This window comes from Nothoprocta perdicaria, unplaced genomic scaffold (assembly GCF_003342845.1).
Source record: "Nothoprocta perdicaria isolate Ctin4 unplaced genomic scaffold, notPer1 scaffold_15, whole genome shotgun sequence".
Taxonomy (NCBI): Eukaryota; Metazoa; Chordata; class Aves; order Tinamiformes; family Tinamidae; genus Nothoprocta; species Nothoprocta perdicaria.
The window spans coordinates 3,850,459-3,873,688 of NW_020454649.1; the positions used below are offsets into that span (position 1 = coordinate 3,850,459).

General features: G+C 39.0%; 1 protein-coding gene across 2 annotated transcripts in view; it reads right to left on the reverse strand.

Moving 5' to 3' along the window:
• ANO1 (anoctamin 1) overlaps nucleotides 1–23,230 on the reverse strand; it is a 74,444-nt gene continuing 51,214 nt past the window's right edge. For both annotated transcript variants that reach the window (XM_026034637.1, XM_026034638.1), the window contains 16 exons: nucleotides 22,531–22,665; nucleotides 21,470–21,630; nucleotides 17,743–17,825; nucleotides 16,455–16,466; nucleotides 15,583–15,654; nucleotides 12,140–12,214; nucleotides 11,448–11,649; nucleotides 10,638–10,749; nucleotides 10,023–10,080; nucleotides 9,837–9,937; nucleotides 9,399–9,544; nucleotides 7,902–8,054; nucleotides 6,994–7,046; nucleotides 5,080–5,264; nucleotides 2,945–3,050; nucleotides 1–1,934 (listed from right to left, as the gene is read on the reverse strand). In XM_026034637.1, the coding sequence (XP_025890422.1) occupies nucleotides 1,674–1,934; nucleotides 2,945–3,050; nucleotides 5,080–5,264; nucleotides 6,994–7,046; nucleotides 7,902–8,054; nucleotides 9,399–9,544; nucleotides 9,837–9,937; nucleotides 10,023–10,080; nucleotides 10,638–10,749; nucleotides 11,448–11,649; nucleotides 12,140–12,214; nucleotides 15,583–15,654; nucleotides 16,455–16,466; nucleotides 17,743–17,825; nucleotides 21,470–21,630; nucleotides 22,531–22,665 (1,915 nt within the window). In that variant the 3' untranslated portion in view covers nucleotides 1–1,673. The remainder of the gene's footprint in view (nucleotides 1,935–2,944; nucleotides 3,051–5,079; nucleotides 5,265–6,993; nucleotides 7,047–7,901; nucleotides 8,055–9,398; nucleotides 9,545–9,836; nucleotides 9,938–10,022; nucleotides 10,081–10,637; nucleotides 10,750–11,447; nucleotides 11,650–12,139; nucleotides 12,215–15,582; nucleotides 15,655–16,454; nucleotides 16,467–17,742; nucleotides 17,826–21,469; nucleotides 21,631–22,530; nucleotides 22,666–23,230) is intronic.

Consider the following 23,230-nt stretch of genomic DNA (forward strand, 5'->3'; position numbering starts at 1 on the left):
AAAAATATCAGATTCATCACATACTTTAAAACAAATAAATATAGCAAAAAGCTAAATATGGCATTTTTAAGGTTCTAGCATTAATCTTTAAATTAGTTTGGCAAAGAAAAAAGAAATGGAAGAGAAACAAGCTTTACTTGAAAACAGTCTCGACGTTTGGTTTTGCAACAAACCGTACAGTAGTTAGACTTTAAAGAACATCTTTAGATTTTATTCTTCAGTTTTATCTTTGTTATGTAAGTGCCATTGACAAGACAGCAATAAAAGAAATGAGATTAATTGCACCAATATTACTCAGAAGTGCAGTTTATCATTGACAAAGCAAAACTAAAATGTACGATACATGAAAAGAGTTGCACTGATGAGATTTAGATAGGCTTCATAATTAAGAGCTTTAGACTTACACTTTAAGGAACTTTCTTGTACAAAAGCTAGAGTATTTTAAGACAAAATAAAAGTCCTGTAACTGAAGGTCTGGTCCTGTAGCCCCAATGCAGGCAAAACTTCCACTGAAGACAACATCTTTGGATTTACCCCTTTTGGCATAGCTTCTGGGAGATGCCATGCAACAGAACAAGTCTGAAGGGGCAACTGGCCAAGAAGAATGGGTGCAGACTGCCTTCTCCCACAGAAAACAGAGGACTATAGGGAAAAACCTGGCTAAGGAAGGGATGTGCTACTATAGCGAGGAAAAATGTGTGACTCCTTAGGAACAACAGTGTCCAAGTTCTAGGCAGGGCAGTGAGAGACACTGAAGCTCTGCATGTGCTCATTAACTCAGGGCAGTTAACAATGCGCTATGAGAGTCTACCTGCTGGGAGGTCCTCAGGAACTGGGCTGCTGCCACATTGCTACTCGTACATCTCAAGGGGCTCACTCAAATGCCTATGATGTGGGCTGGGGCACTTGGGTAGTTTCATCCACATTAGCTGTTTGTTGGTAAAAACAGCTTTTCCAGTAAGCGAGCAGCTTTCCATGGTCACAGAACTGGGGTGAAGATAAAGGCATTCAATTTTGTTGCAATCTTCTGAGGTTTCTGAGCACCCCACACATTTCCTTCTCCCTACACCTTAGCTGACTCAATGGCAGCTTTGCTCGTCTTGGACCTGTGGGTTCAAATACAGAAGTCTGCCAGCAGAGCTAAACCATATCTTCAAAAGTGAATTAGCCTGGTGAGCTTAACAGCATTTCTCTCTTCCTGCCAAAGGGAATACTAGGGTACACTGTAGAACTGTCTTGCACATACTTTGCAGAGTTGCGCCCCAGACCTTCAAGCCTGGGGTTCCAAAAATATGTTATTAGTAGTATTATTACTTAAAATTTACCTTTTACTTAATAGGCTAAGGTCAAATTCTCAGAGAATATCTCTATTAAAATGTACTAAGTATCTGCATTTATTAATGCACACCAACATCAACAGTGTTATCTAACAATGAAATATAAAAATTCCCTGCGTTACTGCTTGTGCAAAAGGAAAAAAATAAAAATAAAAGATCTGAAATAGAACGTGGTCCTCCATATTTGCAAGAAGAGCATTTCTCACAAAGAGGGGCGCAAAACTGCAGCACATCCTTAAGCATGCACCAGGTTGTCCATCATTAACCAAGTCCTGTCTTTTCCATGATGGCCTGTTCGTCAGTGGAATGCCCCAAGATGCTCAACTCCCTGCTCTTCTATACGTCAACAGGATACGAGTGGCAGGAGGACAAGCTCCCACTATGGCTCTTGGAGAGTCTGGGGCTGTGACTGTTACAGTTTTCACCTTTTTTCGTGTCCTTATCTTTCCACGTTTCTAGCATTTGCAGCTTCCCTTGCTCTTCTCTCATGAAGACCTCCACCATGAGAACTTTCTCTTTATGAATCTGCTGACTAATGTCCTTGGGAATGTCTGGGATAATCCAGTCAACAAAGTCACTCATAAACATGACCAAGTTCTGAAAATGAAATTGTGAGAAAATGTCAGCAAGGTCAAATGAAAAGATGACTATGAGGGAATGGGCTATTTTCAGAGTACTTTAGAAGGAAGGACCACATTTAAGAGGGGCTCAAATGCACGTCACAAGTCTGATCCTAAGCCAGATCTACCTCAACTTCCTGTCAATACTAGAAGGGTCAGAAGAATGACAGATACAGATCTTTAATTTATGTACAAATCTCAAAGTCATTTAGAAATCTGAAGGAAATACTAAAATTGATAAATGTCTCATGAGTTTTACATTAGCATGGCAGAAACAAACAAGAGGCAAAAGACTGAGGGTAACAAAAAACTTTTCACTAAAATGCTTCTAATTTAAAATCTTAATTCAAGGAAAGTGAAGTCTTTCACAGTCAGATACATTTTCTTTTGCCAAAAAAAAAAAAAAACCCTTTTAAAACAAGTTGTTTAAATAAGGCCAACTCTTAAAACCCCCACATCACAATAATCAACAAAGCTGTTATGGCTGAACAATGGAAAAAAAAGTGAAAAAATACAAGATTTTGCCATTGCATTTAAATTCAAGATTAAGATAGAAATTTGGAAACCTCATAAATTTCATAGTTTGGCCAGATCTAGAAATAACCTGGGGTAAAATTTAAAACTTCTTCAGCAAATATGTTGATGTCCTAGTGGAGAAATTGGTGGGACCTAATTAGTATCAGCCTTGTGCTTTGCTGCGCACTAAGGTCATTACACTGCTCTGCATCAAAGCGGTTCCGATCAGATGAAATTACCCGTTGGAGATTACCCGTCTGGGGTTGGGTGGGAGGAAGAAAGAGGGTGAATAAGGATCGGCAAATTCCTTTGCTATTACATGAAACAGCTGTGAAAGGAGATATTTTGTTTGCCCTAATAAATTATTTCCAAAGGTGGCCTGCCTTATTTAGCTGAAGAAACTCGATAACTCTTTCTTACAGAAAGACACAAGACACCTTTTTTATAGCAAGTACCTGCTGTATGACATACCTGGAAAACTATCACAAATGCTAATCTTGCTGCTAAGACAGCCCAGAAATCCTTTGAAATGTCATACTTGTTTTCAGACCAAGGTGGTTCTCGGTAATCTTTATATCTGCAAAACAAGACTCAGTAAATCAATGATGTCACTTAGAAATTTTAGCATACTGAGCATTTACTACTTAATAGTCAGTGAATCGAACTGTCTAAAAGCAAATCTGCTATTGCAGCACAACTGTACAAACCCCACACAAAGACGACAAAGCAGAGAGCTTCCTACAGCCTTTCTCCTTTAAACAAAATTCAATCTTAATACCCTCTGATTAGTACAGATAATATCAACTCTGCATAAAGAGGGGATAAACAAAATTTAGATGATTTATTCCCTTTCAAAAGTCATAAAAAGTGGTTTCAGGCTAAATTTGAAGGTGAAAATACTGGTCTCAGATCTATCAACTGTATAGATCTATGTAGAGGTCTATATTTTCAAGATCAGCAAAAGAAGGCGGCCAAATTCTGCTGCATAGAGAGAAGAAGAGAATTTTGCTGTGGCTTATGGAAAATCTATGAGCTAATTAGCTTGTTGGAAAGTGGACCAAGAAAAATAAAGTAAACTTAAACCACAGCATCCTGTCAATGTTTTGAATGAATTATGCCTCCATGTTTTCAAATATCATTTAAAAATCTCTCAAACATGAACTAAATGATGGAATGGGAAGGAGAAGGACACTGGGACTACAAATATATAAAACTAACAATTGTATATTGGACCATGACATTAGGGCTTTCCTTCCATAAGTTTTGTGCTAAAAACATTTCTGCCAACCCAGTTTGTGTCCTCCATGTCCTCAAAGACCCCCAGAAGAAAATTGTGAAGAGGAAAACTGAGCAAAGGCTAAGATTTGTGCAATTCTTGTTGGTTTTATCTTTCATCTCAGAATAAGACTGATTCTTCTGTTTAGCAGTCATTTCAGAAGATTAACTTGCTCTATTCTGATTTATAAAGAGCATAAATTAAAAAAAAAAACATTATATAAGCATTTTCTCCAAGTCATTTCTGTACTGTAATTTTCCTGTACACATACACACCAATTTTTTTTCTCTCATGGAATGGCTTTGCCTTCTTTGTTCCTCTCTTCTCTTTCTCATCCCCTTTTTTCCCTACAGTCTCTCTGTTCTAAGTGCTTTCACTGTTACTTTTGGCTTTAGTCCTCAATTATAAGCTTTAAAGCATTTGTTTTGAAGATGATGCATATCTAAGGAAGCCTAAGCAAAGCACAGATTTCAGCATTGACCTAGATCATTCGATAAGCTGAAATATGCAACACCAACTTTCCTTTAACTATGAAAATAACATGTAGGACTTGTTATACACATGCAAATTTCCTGTAAAACAAAATTTTGAGTGGGCCTTAAGTTCCAGTGCAGATAAAGCAGATAAAGCTGCCATTAAAACCATTAGTAATTACTACAGAATCATAAAATCGTTATGGTTAGAAAAGATTTTTAAGATTGAGTCCAACCGTAAATCCCTCACCACTCTGCCAGCTAAACTATAAGCGCCTCATCTAAATGTTTCTTGAATGCTGCCAGGGATGGTGACTCCACCACTTTCCCGGGCAGCCTGCTTCAATGCTTGACCACTCTTTCACTGTAGAAATTCTTCCTAGTATCTAACCTGAACCTCCCCGGCACAACTTGAGGCCCTTTCTTCTTGTTCTATCTATAGTTATTCTGGGGGGGGAAAAAAAAAAAGGGCCCCTACCTCACTACAACCTTTTTTCAGGCAGTTATAGAGCATGATAAGGTCTCTCCTTAGCAAACTGGGCAAAAAAAAAAAAAAATTCTTCTCACAAAATAAAAATAATCAACAGTCAAAACCCTTGCAAAATCCCTGCAAACACCAAACACAACAATGCTGACCTCCAAAATAAGCAATACTTGATGTTCAAGCTTTACAAAGCAATTGTGGTTGCTTTATCTGCAAGCAAAGTCTTCAAGGCAATGACATAAAAGGCTGCCAATGTGCTTAGGAGGTACAGAAAACACAAAAAAGGGACCTAGATTTACCCCAGGAATGGAATAAATTTGTCACATTCTTAGCTGTAGAAATACTCAAAATCAGCTATCATTCGAAAGAATACCTGCATATCTGGACCTCGTAGCCAAGATCCATAGGGTCGTTTGGAGCTGTTCCTGCTTGAAAATCGCTGACATTAAAAGAGGATAGAGTATGGTTCACGAAGCCATGCATGGTGCCATTCTCACTGTACATATACAGGTACACGAGGCGTGGAATGAAGTCAGATGTGAATGAGATCACAAATGCCTAAGCCATAAGAGTAAAAAATGAGCGCAGTATTCAGACAGTGCTTACTTAATGATATTCATGTTTTTGTGTCTTGCCCAAACAACTCTTGTGAATTAGGGGCTGCTGTATGGTGGGCGGCTTCAGAAACTAAAGGGGGAGACTGCAGCCCATGGAGCCCTAAAAATGGGGCAATAATTGCTGGAAAAAAACATATTTACTGCTAATCCTTTTGAGCAGAAGGATATTAAATGGAGCAGTTTCATGTTGGCCAAGATATCTATGTGGATAACAACTCGAACTCTTCTGCAAAATGAACCTGTCATGCCCCCCGACATCAGAGGAAAGCCAAGCCGAGTGTTGTTTCCAATTACGACTTGTCCCTGATGGATTGTATAAGCTCTGTTTGATTCATTTAGATGTGTTTTCATGTTCTGTGGACAACTTGCAGAGAATTGACTCTTTTAATGGACTTTTGCAATGCAGTAAGAATTTATTTTATGCGTTTAACTCCATCAAGATAAAAGGATGGGCAAACTGAGCCTTTTTTTAATGGATACAGAAATATTCCTATTACTTGGTGTTACTTGGTTATTTAAAATTTATTTTTTTATAAAAATGTCATCCATAAAATTCCCATTTCAGCCAATTCAATAGACCCTTCTCATTTATTATTATTATGAAACATTCTCACTGGCATAAATCTTATGTAAATGCAGAACAAACACAGTACAAAATGTTTTACTTTTTTTTTTTTTTTTTTTTAATGATAGAGGGACAGCAGATAGATCAAAGAGGGAAAAATAACACCCAAATAATGACGTAGAGAGACTACATAGAAGAAAACAAACAAACAAAATATTTCTAAAGGAAAAGAAGGGGGAAAAAAATAGGGTTGCACACTACAATCTGCAAATGGTTTAGCCATAGAACAGCAGACACAAACCGGCAAAGTGAATGGATTTCCCCACTTGGCAAGAAGGGCTTCATCCAGCCCCCAGATGCCAACAGAGGTGTTATGAGCTAACTACATACATTAATGAATATAAGAGAAAAAAGTAAAGGATAATCAGTTCACAAATGGCCACAAAATGAAGGCTTTCTGTTGAATCAAGATGTTCTGATGAAAATTGATATTAAGGGGTGTAACTACCTAGTAGCTGAGGTTGAAATAAGCAGTAATATTTTCATCCATTTCCCAAGCTGAGGGATAGGCAGTGGACACTAACATTTTTGAGGCCAGATTTTCAATGTAGGGACATGGTACTGAGATGAGCCAAACTGATTCATACTCTGACTACCTGGCCCTAAAAATCTTCTGTGGCAATAGATTTTGCCACCAAAATTAAGAAAACTTCATGATAATATCCATAATTAATAAGGTACGAAGAAAAAGTATGTAAGTAGATGGCTGTGGTCTCATTTTTGAAAGAGCAAGACTGCTTTATGAAAATTCTAGAAGAAAGCTGCAACAGCTACTGCGTGCCGAGTATTATTGCTACTACTCAGACTGCTAATAGTCTGTGATATTCTGGGAATTTAACTTTGCCTTTTTCTCTCCAAGATGCGTCAATATGCAAAACGTATCACAACTTTCAAACACTGCATTCAATTCCCTAATATTTGAGAAAAACTCTACATTACATGATTTCACTCAATTTAAGGAGTATAAGTTGAAATAAGACCTGTTGAAGAGAATGGAAGAGCTGGACTAACGTGTTAAAAGCTTTATCCGTGCAAAGTTACTTACATTTATTATGACTGCAAGCTTTCCTATACCTCTGAGGATATTATACCAGATTCCTAAGAAAGGAGACAAACATATAAACGCTGTTCCAGTCATTAGAACTAGATAAAAGACATTTTCAGTTAACAATGTTAGGAACACTTATGCTTGTGCCATAGTACATTCTTCAGTTCTCAGATAACCCTAAAGTGCTGGGATGAGTGCTTAGAAACACTGCTTGCTGCTCATAGTATAAGTAGTAACACCAAGTTTGGTAACTCCTAGTAAATTTCTTTGCTCTTGACAACTTCCTCTGTGGTACAAATAATTGAGGGGCTTTTTACCAATAGCCCAGTTAACCTCCAGTGCCCAGGAGCTAGGAAGAGTGGCTCCATCATTGCATGTGTACATTGCAATACGAGGTGGACTGTGTTGCTGTCAGTGAACAGCCACAGAGTCTGGCCCCAGTTAGGAGTGCTGCAGCTTCCAAGCTCCCAAGGTTGACCTTCATGCTGAGCAGGAAGGAACACATTTACCCACAGACATTCTGGGTTCCTCTCCTTCCTTTCCAAGTGCACTTCTGCAGCTCTGCCCAGAATAATTAAATGCAGAAATTTTTGCTTCTGCAAGACACTTGCTTTGCCAGAAAGAGCTATTGATGTGCAGGACCTTGCAACATATTTCACTGTTGCATTGATCATTTTGATTTGAAAAGTGATATTGTTTATTTAATAAAATATTAATCTGAATTTAAAGTACTGCTCTTTCCACTTTAAAAGTAAAGGCTTGTTAAATTATGAGAGTTCACAGTGTAAGGTTTTGACTTCTCCTATAAATACCTGCCTGTTAATGAAAGTAACTCAGCATAATAGCATCCTGCCATCAGTCTAGGAATAAATGAACACGGAGTAACAGCAGCAAGGTGCACTCACCTATATCCTTTGCTCTGACTGCTACCGGTCTCCTCAGCTCAGTAACAAATTTTTTTGCATCGAGACGTATTTCAATGATGTTGTTCAGCAAAGCAAACAGTGGAGCCAGGGGGAAGGACGCAACAAACAAGGTTACAAACCCAAACTGAATAACTGTAAAGGAAAAAAAAAAAAAAAAAAAGAAAAAAAAAAAGAAAAGAAAACAGTTCCAATGGATGTTGTCTGTATTTGTCAAGTGCATGCAGCATCATGTCAGTGCTATTCCCCGCAAGCTGCTGCTTGCTGGGAGGCTAACCCCTATTTTCCATGTTGGACGCAGCTGGAGCGACCGTCACTCCAGGTGGATGCTCTAGGGCCAATGGCCCCTCTTCCAAAAGCTGGGGCTCGTTCAGGCAGGACAAAGTAACCAGAAATGCAGGATCTAATACCACGGCCTCATGGGCAACCTGGTGCTCTCAGCTTTACACCATGTGCTGCCCTCCAAGCCAGACAGGGCAGGACTGGGGCCAGAGAAGCAGCACTGAGTGAACAGTGGTCCCAGCAACCTTCTCCCGCAGGCACAACGAGCAGAGCACAGGGTTACAGGAGCCCCTCTGCGTTATCGAGGCCTGTCACCTGCTGCCTGCGGGGACCATATTAGGTCTTAGGTGAACTTGATGTGCTCCACCAGGCAGGCTTTGAGCCCTCACTAATCCCCATGGAAGCTTTCTCTTCTGAAGTTCAAAAACCCTCCTCATGCCAGCCCAAAGCTGTTCGTGATTATATCTAACTGTTGTCCTGTTAACCCTGCTCATTAGTTTACCTAAGTCTTCATCCTTCCTGATGTTAACCTACTCTATGTATTTAGAGGGAGTGATCTCTAGCTCCCTTGATCTGTCCTTCTGCTTTCTAAAAGAGGACGGGATCCTTTTGGTGCGCTCACAGCAACCTCTCTCCTCCTCTGATCATTCCGGCCGCCTTCCTTGCACCTGTTCCAGCCTGCGCTCTTCCCTCCCGAGTGTGGGTGAGAAGAGCTCTGCAGAGGGCTCGAGCTTAGCTCGATCTTACCCCTGCTTCGTAAGTGACATTACCCGCTCTCTGTCCTCGCTGGAAATAACTCCCAAGCTTGCTACGTCTTGGGATCACATTTGCTTTTGTTTCATGAGTGTATCATGTTGATAACGTGCTCGTGCTCTTACTGTTTCAGCTCAATCATTCTCTTCCTCTGTTACTTCCAACTACTGATGTAACTAATTGAATATATTCTTCGGAATTGATAACTTTTGATATCAATTATCAATTGATAATTGATATAGTACGGGATCATGAACATGACATTGCAAGTTCAACCAGGCTGCAGCTGATGGTTGGCTGAAATGTGCTACGGTCCTAGGGTATACCCTTTAATAATTAGGTTAACATACAACTTATCCACTGCCTACCAAATCTGCAGTTGAAAAATCTCCCAATTAATCAAATTAATTATGGCTTAAAATGTCTCCTTTCCACCTCACTCACTCATTTCCATATATTCAGGGGTAAGTCCAGCGAAAGGTTCCAGGTTATAGTCCACCTCATAACGTTGCTTTTTTTTCACATGCTCTTCATGATCTAGAGAACGTCGACGCTTTAATTTCATGTATCTTATAAATTTCTTCATTTTTCTGGAAGAAATGGATTGATGCAGTTAACATGCTATTCAGGTTACAATGTCTTTGCTCAAATGGGAGGATTGACAGTTATTTTATATGAACAGACACAATGAGCTCTATGTATAGGTCAGCCTTACCCTTGATGTTATAGCCTTGCCTGACAATACTGTAGAAGAGACATACATAGAGCAAGAAGAGCCTTATTGTAAAGACCTTTTATGAAGCCTACAAAGCTGATTTATATCAACAGGCAGCTAAATACACACTGTATTGTACACATATAAAAAAAACCTGTGTGACTTACGGGATGCCAATCTCAAATAAGTTGTTCTGAATCAGCTGTTTGCCCAACATGATGATACTGAGCTGGATACACAACTCCATCAGACAGCCACCAGGAGCACACTAAAATGGACAGAAGAAACATAGATCTTTGTGATAATGAAAGGTGCCGTTTCCAGGTGCCTCGGACAGGGTAAAATGCAATTACCTCCTCCATGCGGAAGGAGTGGAAAATGTAGACATAGTCTCCTGGACGTCCAACAAATCTAGAACATAATGGTTAGAATTAAAAACCTCTTATATAGCGTATTTTTCATAATTGATGCTTGAAGTAGTTGTTTCTTTTTCAAAGCAGAAGTGCTAACTTGCAGTTTTTATTGAGTTGTTCATGTGCCTCCCTCATTTACAGGCATATTTTTGCAAAAGTCAGGCATTCAAACTAGCTGTGGGCACTCACTGCACAGCTGCTTCATTAGCCAACAGATTTGGATGTATTGCTTTGGATATTTTCGTGCTGGTTACAAGAGCAGAAGTACTATTTTCTACATCACAAAATTAGAGCATGATAAATAGACAATGCCTGATAGGGCATTATATCTGAATGTACAAAGTTAACTCGGAAAGATGACCTTAACAAATTAGAAACTGCATAATCACATAGATCACTGCTTTATCCCATACGGCTGCAGGGTTTTTAATTCCATACTGAGGAGTTTCTAGACCACACTTATTTTATTACCCAGACCTTTTCTCAGATCCAGCTAGAGCTGCCTCACAAAAAAATCCCAAGTTGAAAACCTAAATAGCACCCTCCAATACTCACCGGCCTTTGAAAAAAGCGACATAGAAAATGGGCGTATAGGCATTGACGAATTTCAGGAGGAAAGCCTTAAAAATCAGACGCTCTTCAAAATTCTTGTCGGTTTTTGGAACCTCTGGAAACCATATGATATAAATAAGATTTTTTAAACGATTATCCTACCTAGAGCATTTCGAAATCCTGTAAATGTGGACTTTGGAAACTGTCAGTCACTTTTTAATTAAAAAGGCATATATATCTTTGTAGTGTTAAACCAATTTGGCCTTATTGAGCCCAGTAGTAAATCCAGTAAGAATCCTACTGCTCAGCTGAATTGCAATAATAATTCCAATTTCATTTCACATCTGGATGACCTGCACAAACACAAGCATTTGCCCATTCTGCAAACAACTATCTGAAAAATTTTATGGGCCTTTTGTCACTGATATTTATGAAAACCATTCAGAATATTTTTTCTGTAGTGCTTTTTGCATTCAGCTTTTCATTTCTTAACATGACTTATGCCAAAGAAAATTAAATTAGCAATTGTGTAATATAGAAGAGTCCAGTTCAAGTTCAAGATTAGATACAGGAATTTCTGCTGCATCTATTTCACCCATTATCTGGCTAGAGATGAGTGCTACCACAGCTGGAAGAAAAGCTCCCAAAATAAAGCTGAGCCTATGTGCCCCTTCATATCTTTAAGTAACTGGAAGAATTTGAGCCCTAAATTTTAATTTCCTGGATTTGCTTATGAGTTTGACATTAGTCGTAATGGCAAGTCCTCTCACTTATAATTTTGCTAACAGACATGCGTGGAGGACTAGAACCTACCGATCTGAGTGAGCCACCTTGCTATGCAGCCATACACCTCATCCAGGATGATGATGACGACCAAATTGATAATGACAGCGGTGGCAGTGACGGTGACCCTGACGCTTGACCGGCCAGATGGAGTTGAACTGATAGCTAAGGCTGCTGCAGTTGAGATCCTGTATATTATGACTCCAAACACGATAGCAAATGTCAGCCCAACCTGCAATTAAGAATAGCAAAGTTTCTTATTAAAAGGAATAACTGTAGTTCCTTCATACTAGATTCAGCCATAATCTTAACAGGATTCCTGATCATATCCCAACTTAACTGACTTAGAAAAAGTCCTTGTAATCAGGACTGAAATTTACTATGTCATTTCTTAATAACCCTTCAAAATAAAAATTAAGCCATTTTCTAGACCTGTTTACTTCAAAATCCTTGTTCCATCAATGGTGGTAGTAATATCCATCCACCAAGTGATGATCCACCATATCATCACTTTCAGATATTTCTTCACAAATAGCAGATTGAATTTAGCAATTGTTAAAACATTTTTCAATTATAAAACAGTAAAAGGTGTGGACTTTTTTCTGTGGGGAAAAAGTCATCGCAAACCATATCAATCTGGTGGCCTGTCATCCCTTCACTGATATTTGTATCCATTCTGCTCTAAACTTTGACTCAGTAGCATACATTTCAGATGTTCTTACCATGAAGAGAATGCCAACAAAGTTAGTGAAATAGGCAGGAAAACGATCCTTCCACGTGAGTTTTTCTTTATCTGTCTAAAATACGGAAGAAAAAAAAAAAGTTGAAATTAAACAAAGACAGAGCAGCCATAAAGATCTCTTCTATTTGTGCATGTGAAATAACAGAGAAGAACTACAAATACACGTTCAGTTAGCAAACACAAAGACACAGTGTTTACAGCTACACTTTCAAACAGGAGAACTGTTTACTTCTTATCTAGGTTCAAGTTGGCCAAGCATCTGAACTGAGACAAGAAATCAAACAGCTTTTTCTAAATACCCTTTGAAATAATTGTGCAAATACTCTGTCATTTGTGAAGTAAGATCTCTTCCACTGTTAAATACCACTTTTTTCCGCCTCCCCCCCCCGGAAAAACTCACCTCCCTACCCTTTTCCTTGCCAGATAATATTTGAGGCCTGCATTTACACAACTGGTGCCACTGAAATACAGGCTCTGTGTGTGCTAGAAATCTGAAGGATCAGAGCCCATGAGTCAGGGACGATTTTATTTTGCTGTGTGATGGACTTCAAATTGCTTCATTAGCAGTAACCTGAAGCACCCAACTATCCACACCGCGCTCAGCAGAACGCTGTCATAGATGTTAATGTGGGCAGGTAAAATTACTCTCTATGGGATATCCTAAATGCAGTCAACCACTCCTTGCTTTTCCCATTCTCAGCTTGGGTATGGGAATCTCCTTCCAAGTTATATTGCTGGATCTGAGTTCTTTCATAAATTTTGAGGCTGCAAATTGTTTCTAAACACCATAAATTAAACAACAAAGTAACATGACAGAAGGCAAAACACACGTTGTAATGAATGCAAAAATATTACTCTAAATTCTAAAAATATCATTCTAAATTCGCATCTTAGCACATGCAGGTTATCTCAGAAAGGAGCAAGCAACAGTAAAAGCGCACAGCCAATGCTCCAACGCCAAGTACAACATTCATCCAACCTTTGGAAGCCAAGATTAGCCAAGCAGTGCCATTCCCAAAGCACAGAAATGGTGACTAGGAGGGTGCTGAAAGGGCAGAGGAATAACAAAAGCTCCAGAACTAAAGGCAAATACTACACAAAGGTTCAACAGCCAAAGTTGGTTTGTTTTTTGAGAAAAACAATTGATTTGAGTCTTCCATAATTACTCATAATTTGAATTTCTTCACGAGTTTGATTTAAAAGTACCAATTTCACCCCAGACATGGCTGTCGTAACTGTTTGCCTCCATTTGTTTGCTGTCTCTTCTGGAAAATATCGATGCTTCTGATGGCAAGTAAAGGAAACAGAAAAGGATCGTGCAACACAATGTTACAAAGCACTGCTAAATTAATCTCTATGGTCTCTACTGAGTCAGTGTACACAACAGTTTAGCAACAAGCAAATGTTTTGTTAGTTTGCCCAGCTCTTCATGTTTCATCTTTAGGCTAATAATAAAATATCAACGACAAACTCCTCTCCTTGCCCCAAACCCTTTGCTCAAGGTTTGGAGCTCAAGCTGATCTAGTAAGCCATTTTCTTCTTTTCACTTAGAATTGCAACCTTTTTTCCTTGTTAAGATGTATAACGGAATCCTGAAAATTTTGTCTTTAGGAGTGACCTTTATTTAATTTAAACTTTTACACTCTAGATTCAAAGAAAGATAATTACTGAGTTTTTCATAAAGACTCCTTTTCTCACGTTTCCCAAATTAGTAACATCCAAATTGAATAGAATCCAAAAGCTATAAATACTTCTTGAAGACTCCTCCTCTCCTAATTGCTCAGCTTCCAGACACCAATATTTTGAGGCCACGACTCATTAATTGCCCAGTTATCCTACAGTCTTCTGCACTCAAAGTCTGAATTTCTAATATACCAGAAAGCAAAGCAGGTTACAGATGGTTAAATAAAAAGAAACTGTGTTCAAGCATTGTTTATCTACCATGTAAAAGGATATCAACCTAAAAATCTCTCTTCTGCAGGGATTTCAAAGTAATGCCTTGAAAAGGCATTACTTTGGAAGGTATTCCAGACTACACTGAAAGGCTTGTGCATTGCGTTCTTTAATAAAGTAGAATATCTCAGTATCAGCATCCTTTGTAGCATCCTTTAAGAGCACTCCATTCTTTATATAAGCACATGACACACCAGATACACTTAATTCAGTGCCAATCCAGTTTTATCTACGTATAGTGTCTATTATAACATACTCAATATTAACATGGTTAGTGCCATATTTTTTTTTATATTTTTATATTTTTTATTTAATTTTTATATTTTTATATTTTCACAGGGCTTTCTCCCATCTAACTCCCCAGTTTTGGCCATGGCTCCATGCAACTATTCAACCAGCAACAGATCCAAGAAGAATATCTGCCAACACCTTGAGAAATGTTTTATAGCAAGAGCATTTACTTCTCTGCTTATAAGATGTGGTTCGCCACACAAACGGCTGAATTCTTACAGGTAAGGGAGAAGTGGCCTTGAAACAAGCATTTGGGGAAGACTAGGACCTTTCTCAAAGTGTTATAGCCTTCAGCAAAGGCTCCTCAGAGCAACTACACTGCCCATGAACAGGGTAAGCAGTACCTCTCACGGCAAGGGAAAGGAACAAATCAAAGACAAGAGAGGGATACCTTATTCACTGAAGCAAAAGGGATGTTATGTTTTTGAAAGGCGGAAAGTTACTACCAAAATGGGAATTTGGCAAGGAAATTGGTGTTAGTATTCCGAGTTAGTACTGTAGCAAGAAGACCTAAGCACAAAGAAGCCACATTCAAATTTACTAGCAAAACATTCGAGTGCTTGAGCAGTTCCAAAGTTCAGGCAGCTTCTTAGTGAGGTACATGCCCAGTGAGATGGCGAAAGCAACTTGGAGAGTTCTACTGGAGAAATTAGAACTCCACGGGCAGCTGCCTGACACATTCACTTCAGCTGGAATGTGTACAGAACCTCTCACTGGAGCCCCAAGATTAAAATAAGGGTATCCTGAGGATGCATGCTAGCAAGACAGAAGAATGTCTCCAGAGACATTGGAGTTGCTCAAAATAGCATGGGTTAAGGTGTTCTCTACCAGTTTTCTCCAACTTTATTCCTTAGCTTACTAGGAACTTCCATTAAATCAGGCTAGATTAACCATCTTAAAATACATTTCTGAGTACTATTATTGAAGATATTTCTAGACTTTACTACATATATGCTACATACTTATTACATACATGCTATATAGATATTTCTAGACTCTATTACATATAAACTAGCGTGGAAATTATGAATTGCAATCAAAAATTGCAATTTTAAACCAGTATGCATCTCCCTCCTTATGTTTCTTTTCTTTTTCCCTTCTTCTTGGGAGAGAGCCTGCTAAAATTGGTCTTTTTCAAAGCTTTTAATAGGTCAAAAAAAGAATATTTTTTAACCATACCTCTTTATGTTTGTATTCTCTTCTCAATGATTTTTCTAAAACTTTGGCTTCATATTCTGCTCTTGGATGATCCTGTGAAGTAAGTAACATTTAAGAAAAAGCAAAATTATCTACTTTCTCTATTAGTTGTATATGAATAAATGGCACATTGATTTCCTGATAATTCCCAAGTTTTTCTAATTTTATTCTCATTCAAATGAGACATCCTTTAAGTCAATTGATAGTTGACCATAGATAGCTGACTATCAATTAAAGAAAATGTAAAAATACTTGCTAACAGATACCTGTACATGGTGCACAGGTGATAAATCTACCCTATGTAGAATAAAGTTCAATACATAAGAGTGTACATCAGAACCTGTAGAAAAGGCACAGCGAAGCATACGATATGCTTGTTTTTCAGTGACTTTTATTTTTGATTGAAAAGATTTTATATGTTCTTGACTGTATTTTCTGTGATTCTCAGCTCAAGAGGGAAACATCTGCTGTGAATATGCAAAGCATGCAGCGGTGGGAACCCACACAATTGCCAGCTGGTTTTTAGATGGACCAAGTTTACATGTCCTATTCCTGTCTGACAACACTCCCAGATTATCCATATGCATTAGAGGGGAGGATGTAGGAAATAATTCAGAAACACAGAGACAGCTAGAAGATTCAGAAAGTGCTCAAAATTATACATTGCATGGAAAATAGAACGGACCTGAAAAAAAAGTCTGAAAAAGTGGAAGAGTGTAAAGGAAAAAAGAAAAAGTATCAGAGGAGCTCTAAAGAAAATCTGATGCTAGGAAAGAAAAAGGCTGAGATCAAAAGATGGTTTTCACCAGTAGACTTAATAAAAAAGATACAAGCGATTAAAAAGTTTTCCAAACCTTGACTGCCTCCTTCAGGAAACCAGAAAAAAATCCATAAAAAAAGCAAGACAAAAAAAAAGAACACAAAATTTTGATTACTGAGTTGTTATAGGTTATATTGCATTTATATTTTAAAATCACATGAAAATAAATCATAGGTTCAGTGAACGTCTAGATATCACCCAGGGAATTCAAGCTACTCATGCTTTAAATGAGGATAGTACCAACTTAACCAACAAAATCAGGAGTAGGAGGTGGTTAAACCCTCTGCTGACTTCAAGATTGTATAATCTAGAGCTGACCATACAAAGCAAAGAATAAGATTATACTTTATTGACAGCTGCTGCCTTTGGTCACACAATGGTGTAGCTGTGTAGAGCCCTGAACTTAGACATGAAGGAGATTGAAGGAGATTGCTACTGGAAAGATACAGTTAATCCTCTCCACTTTCATGCACACTAACAACAAGTTACCAAAAATAAAAGGGCTCCAGGAAGTAAATCCCCATATTCGCTCCCAATAGAGCCGCAAAGTGCGTGGCACGCAGGTTGCATCCATAGTGTGCCTGTATATTATGGTGGGATGTATATTGCTAAGAGGAGATAACTCTAGCAAGAAGATTCTCAACTGACCGAATATTTTCTCTTTCTAGAACTTCATTCATTCTTAACATCTTTTTTCATACAGATTCAGCTCTTTTTCCTTTCACACAGTTTAGCACATTTAATATACATCTGGCTGGGATTTCTTTTGGCACATGCGAAAACTACCACCTCCACACTTGCGTTCCTCCCAGTGCCCCAAGCCCACATGTCTGGCAATATTTTCTTAGATATTTGCCAAGTCAGGGCTTGCTCCTGCATCATTAAAGTTAATGGGATTTTTTGCAGTGCTTTTTTACAATACTGTAACTTTATCAACTTCAATACATTTGTTGCTGATTTATGGCAGTGCGAGCTGAATGAAGACCTTAGTTGTTAGCGCCTTGACTGAAGCCAGGCAGTAATGCATGAGGTATATATTCCAAGCCTGCACTGCTAGGTGTGACCTAATTGCATATCAAAAAAAAAAAAAAAAAACCCACAGATTTTGTGGCTATACCATTATGTTTCTATGGCAACAGTAAGAACTAGTCATATCCTTGCTATAAAAACCTCAAACAGTTCACATACAGGATTTTCCTTTCTTTGACATGATGGAATAGCACAGGAGGAGTATTCCATGAAGCAATGTCTAGCATTTCTAAGTAAAAAACTATTTATAATACAACAGCAGAAGTCAAAAAGTCAGAAGTTAAGGGACAAACCTCCTCCTCCTCAAACCCAGTCAGGTCCCACCTGTAGTTGAGACGCATCTGTTTTCTCTTCCAGTGTTCCATGAACGTCGCAGCTGCAACAACAGGTTTTAGAACAATTATATGGACATTTTATAAAAAGCCTTTGAAACGGTTTCAGAATTGAGGGGGCTAGAATGAGTTAGAATTTGTTGTATGTCTGTAAGGGCTATGAATAGGCACACTGGCCAATCTGATTTCCACTGAGGCTGGTGCAAACCTGGAAGGTCTCAGCAGGTGCAATGCCTGGGTGTGGTAGCCAGGACCAGCTTAACTTTGCTCCATTTCTGTTTCTTTTATTCAGCAGTAATGTCTGTCTGGGAAATGCTGATAAACAGCCCTGGGAGACAGTATTTCTTTGCATAAGCTCAAGGAAAGGGCATTTATTATATCCACGCTCTCACACAGGAAGATGCACACAGTTCTGAAGGTCAGATACCCTAACTTAATTGATTTGCACGTGTGACTCAATATTGTCGGTCTTTATCTGTATACAAATCTGTCCACAAAATTGAACAAAATTGTGTTTGATACTGTGTGTAGCATGTTAAGCAGCTATATTTCTGAATGTGTGCTTTTAGTGGTATAGTTATGCCCTCACATGTATTAAGACAGAACATTTTACATTGTTATGATTAAATCTATCTAGTGCTTACAAGGGTCTGCTTAGCTCTAACAGTCACTCCCAGCTGACACGCTCATGCCAGTGTAAAAGCTGCAGGTGGGCAGACGAGTCAAGAGGAAACCTTTAATGCTTTTTTTTTTTAGCATTGGGAGCACTGTCATTTTCTTTTTCCTTGGGGATGGCATCCAGAGAAGAAACACCGTAAAAGCAATTCTCGAGTCACAACAAACACTCCCTGGCTGTATCAGTCTCTCTGCCTCTGAGGGGGAGGAAGTTCTCAGAGGACGTATTTAGATGCTGGGAATACACCAGCGCTGTACAATAAATAAGCGGTTATGAAAGAGGCAAGTCTACCGAGAAACAGGGGCCCCCAGGGAGCCCTCCGCAGTGAGTATAAACAGATGTTCCAGAAACATCTGCCGTCACGCTCAGAGAGACCGAGGCAGGGAGAGGCAACAGAGTTCAACGGAGAGGGAAGGACACAGTGATGGATGGAGCCAGGTTAGGGTCACAGCACTCCATAGTTTTTTAGGGAAACTCTCAAGTGCAAAACCTATAAAACGGAGCCCCTTTACAAGCCATGTGCTGCCTGCACAGCCGTATTGCCACAGCTGTGTCTTAGGAGAGTCTGTGTCTCCTGGAAACCTGGAATATGCCTCCCTGTTTCTCATCCTGAGAGTGCCTACGCTGCGGTCTATGGTTTCCATGTCAGGGAGAAACACATTGTTTTTCAGTGCTACTAGGAATCGCTTTACAGCATTGACTTACAAAAATGTAAAATGAAAATATTACACCTGAAATGCAGCCAGCTGTTAGCTCATTGGAAAAGGCAGGGAGTGAATGAGGCAGGTATAGAGCAGTGCGCTGAGTCTTGGCCAGCTACACCTGCGTGTCCACACTTCCCTTGGGCCTACACACACACGGAGCCAAAAAAATGCCAAAGGTTATTGTCCATCAGGATTCTTTGGGGTTTTTAATATCTCTTCATACTAAAGCATCAGGGCTACTTCCTTGAGAGAAAAGGCTAGCAGTGCTCGAGACGAGGCCAGACCAGGTCAAACCTGGGACAGGCTGCTGCTTTGGGGACAGCAGCTTGTGCTGTGGTCTATGTTTAACCAGGGAGAGAGGCCTGATTCTGTGCTAAAGCTGCTTTAACTCGTGTGAATGCAGTTCCCCAGAACACATAAATACTTTTATCATAAAAAGAAAGCCTGGCCAAATGACTGCTTACAATGATGCCCTTAAACTTGGAATGATTTCCAACATGTGCGAAAAAGTTCAAGTCACCCTAATAGGGTTCTCTGTCTCCCTTCCTCAGCTGTACATGAACATAATATAACTTCTCCTTGGCTGTGGAGTTGCTCTGAAATGACACTGAAGAATATGCATTTATCTACATTTAGAGATAACCTTTTTTTTTCCTAGATATTATTCCCTTAAAAAATAAAATGCTAAATAAATTTAAAAATTGCTTTGACAAAGACTTTGGAAATTATTTTTGTAATAAAGTGATCTTTTTTTTGGAAAAAAGTCTAGATTTTCTTAGTTCTGATTGATTTTTTTTTTTTTGAAATCACAACAATTTTAGATGCTATTACACTAAAATAAAATTTTGTGTTGACCCAGAAGGTCCCAAGCTATTTTGCTTCCTCCCAAAAAAACATTTATTTTCATTCTCTTACAGACAGGGAAAGAACATATTCCCAGAACTGCACTTAAAGATGAGGTGATTCCCATTCCAAAGCTATCCCAGATATAAAGCCTTATTGCACACAGAGCCTCAAAATCAGGAGCCTTCTCCCAGTCTCCTGTCCTTTGCCCAAAAATGTCAGAAATGGGAGGAGGGACCTATAACTCTCTGTTAAGGAAAAGGAGCCAAAGAGTATTACTCTTTGGACAAGAGAATATTATGTTTTGAGATCCACGTGGGGTTCACAGTAGCAGTAAATGAGAGAGAGAGAGAGAGAAATTGATATTTGATTCTCAGCATGAGCGAATCAGACTATTTAAAGTCTCTGACATGGCATCCGGCTTCGAGGTATATCACATTTCCCCATATATATAACGTGGCACGATGCTCTTTAAGGCAGTGACGATCTTTAAGACTCTGCTGCAAAGCTGGTTTAGTTCAGCTAGCACAAACAAAAACTCGAGCTGTGTTTTTTAGGATTAAATATAATCCAAAGCAGCTTTTTCTAAGCATGTTTACAGGACAAAACTCCTCTTGTGCTGCTCTCAGGAGTCTCATAAGGGCAGGGCGTGACTGGGGAAGAGCTCTGGCAGTGCTTGAGCTCCCAGTGATGTTCCAAGGGGACCTGCTGCTTGGTGGCTTCCCCACAGAGCCCATGTCCTGCCTGCAGACAGGGATGACGTCGTGACAGCGATGCCAAGCTCTTACAAGGGCCTTGACAACCATCCCTGTGCCCTCCATGGCCATCCCTGAACACACAGGGATGCCACACGGGAAGGGGTTAATACCTTCTGAAGGTCTTGCAGATGAGAAAAGAAACAGAAAGGTTTAACGACCTGCTCAAAACACAGGGACAGTCTGCACCAGAAAAACACCTAAAATGCTACAATTCCAAGTGCCCACTTATGACGGCTGTTTCCTGATAAACTTAATTGCATCTCAGAGCTCACTCAAGAATCAATCATGGTTTGTCCTGAGATGCTAAAGGCCATTACACTTCCCTGCTGAGTCCTCTCCTCAGCCCTAAAGTACATTAATACACTTTTTTCTGTAATGTTCTAAAGTGGAAGCTGGCTCTGCAAATAGATTTTGTTGGCAAGCTATGCAATCCCCTTAATGAAGTTTTGACACACCACACAGCAGTTTTATGACAGATGCTTAACAATTTCATTTGATATTCATCTAGAGAAACTTTTTGAATTTTTAGCTTTCAGTCCAGAAAATAAATTTGGGGGTGACAGTTTCATGGGAAGGAGGAAAAAAAAAAGAATAGTTCTTTATATAATTAACTGTCTGAGTATAAATACACTACTTTATCTCTCTTGTTTTTTCCTGTTGTACTTTAAATAATTAAAAACTTAACATCAAGTCATATATTTTCTTACCCCAGAGAGCCATGAAGACAGAGAAGAAGACAGTTGCAGGGTTATCAAACAGATGACTTGCACGAGCAGTTGCACAAGCAGAGCTCATTTTCCAGTAACTGCACGTTCTGTCACACAAGGGGCACATGGTGATATTGTTTCTCTGGTCACACATTTCCATACTGCAGCAAAGCAACAAGACAGGCAAAAGGCAAAGTCAGCACAGCTCGTCTTCCATGCCCCCACAGTCTCTTCTAGAAGGCCGTTCTCTTCTGCACAGCACCCATTTTTGAATGCATATCTGGTCAATGAAATACTCATTTCATAAGACTTTGTACATCTTGACCCCTGTGAACAAGCCTATGTGCAATCCACATCACGTAGGGGTTAGACTTCCCAAGCAAGACTGATTTCTTGTTCCATTCCAGCTAGTGTTCCAGTGAGCAACAGTGTTGATAGAAATATTGTTAGGAGGTGTGTAAGTCCGTATCATGTTTATTACAACACCTTACGGTTAAAAGAGAGAGATAAGAAGCAAAAAACTTATTTCAAAACACTAATTATAGATTAGAACTTTTAGGAACAAAGGTAATAGGGATAACAAGGCTCTGGAGCACATCATCTCTATACTGCATTGATGTAATTGCAATTGCGACACTCCCCTTAACTTTCTTCAGCTGTTGGACACAGTATGAAGCAGCCCAAATAAACAGAAGTGTCTAGTTTCTGACATCCATTCATCTGCTTTGTTATTCACTCTTTACAGTTGTTGTTCCAATTGTGTCATTTTCATCCACACCTGATAATGCATGCAGGACCAATGATGCAAAAAAACAGAGTATTTAAAATATTTTAATATGGACTTACTGAAGAATTGAAAATAATCAAGATTTTGCTAATCTGACCACAATTGCCTATTTTAGATATATGTTGATTTATCTCTATATCACGCAATATGCTCCACTGTTTTATGATAGGAAGCATCGACACCTATCATTGGCAGCATTTTGTTAGTTTGCCTTAACATTAATTTATGTGATGGTCCGAGTTAGAAACAGAAGCATTTGGTCTTGTTGTTTTACCTTGGTATATTCTCATCCACTGTCGCACAGCCGTAAAGGAAAACAATAATCCCCACAATTGAAGCTGGAATAAGCATTTGTGTATAAACTCCCAGCCATGCAAAATATAGTCCAATCTTCTCTCCAAAGTATTTTCTGAAATAAAGGGGAAAAAAAAAAAAAAAAGAAAAGAAAAGAAAATGTTTCCTATTGCTTAAAATATAACAGGGCTAAAATTATGAATCACAGCTGGATTAAGCATGGATAAAGTAAGATCTGATGACCTGTGGGATTTTTTTCCCCCCAGAGGACTCTTTTTCTCATGATGTTTGGAGTCAATCTAGTGATTCAGGCACCAAGAAAAGTCAGTCATTCCAATTTGTCAATATTTTCTGCTTTTCAGCTGTGTAAATTAATATCTTTGGATCTTCTGTGAGAGCCAATCCTTTTAAAATAGCATCTTATTTTCCTTAACATATTTATTGCAGAGAGTCTCAGCTCTCACCATGAGCAAAGAGAATTCTTTGAGAACACTGAAGTCCTGCACTCCCTTAAGCCCATAAAACTTATGCAAACCCCGCAAACCTTTGCACAATAAGGAATGCAGCAACTTCTTTCTGAACACATGGGGAGTTTGTGATTTTCTCTAAAAACACAAGGATCTTTTCATTCTTGAGAATCCGTCGGGGCAGCACCCAAGGACAGATTCACATGCAGGTAC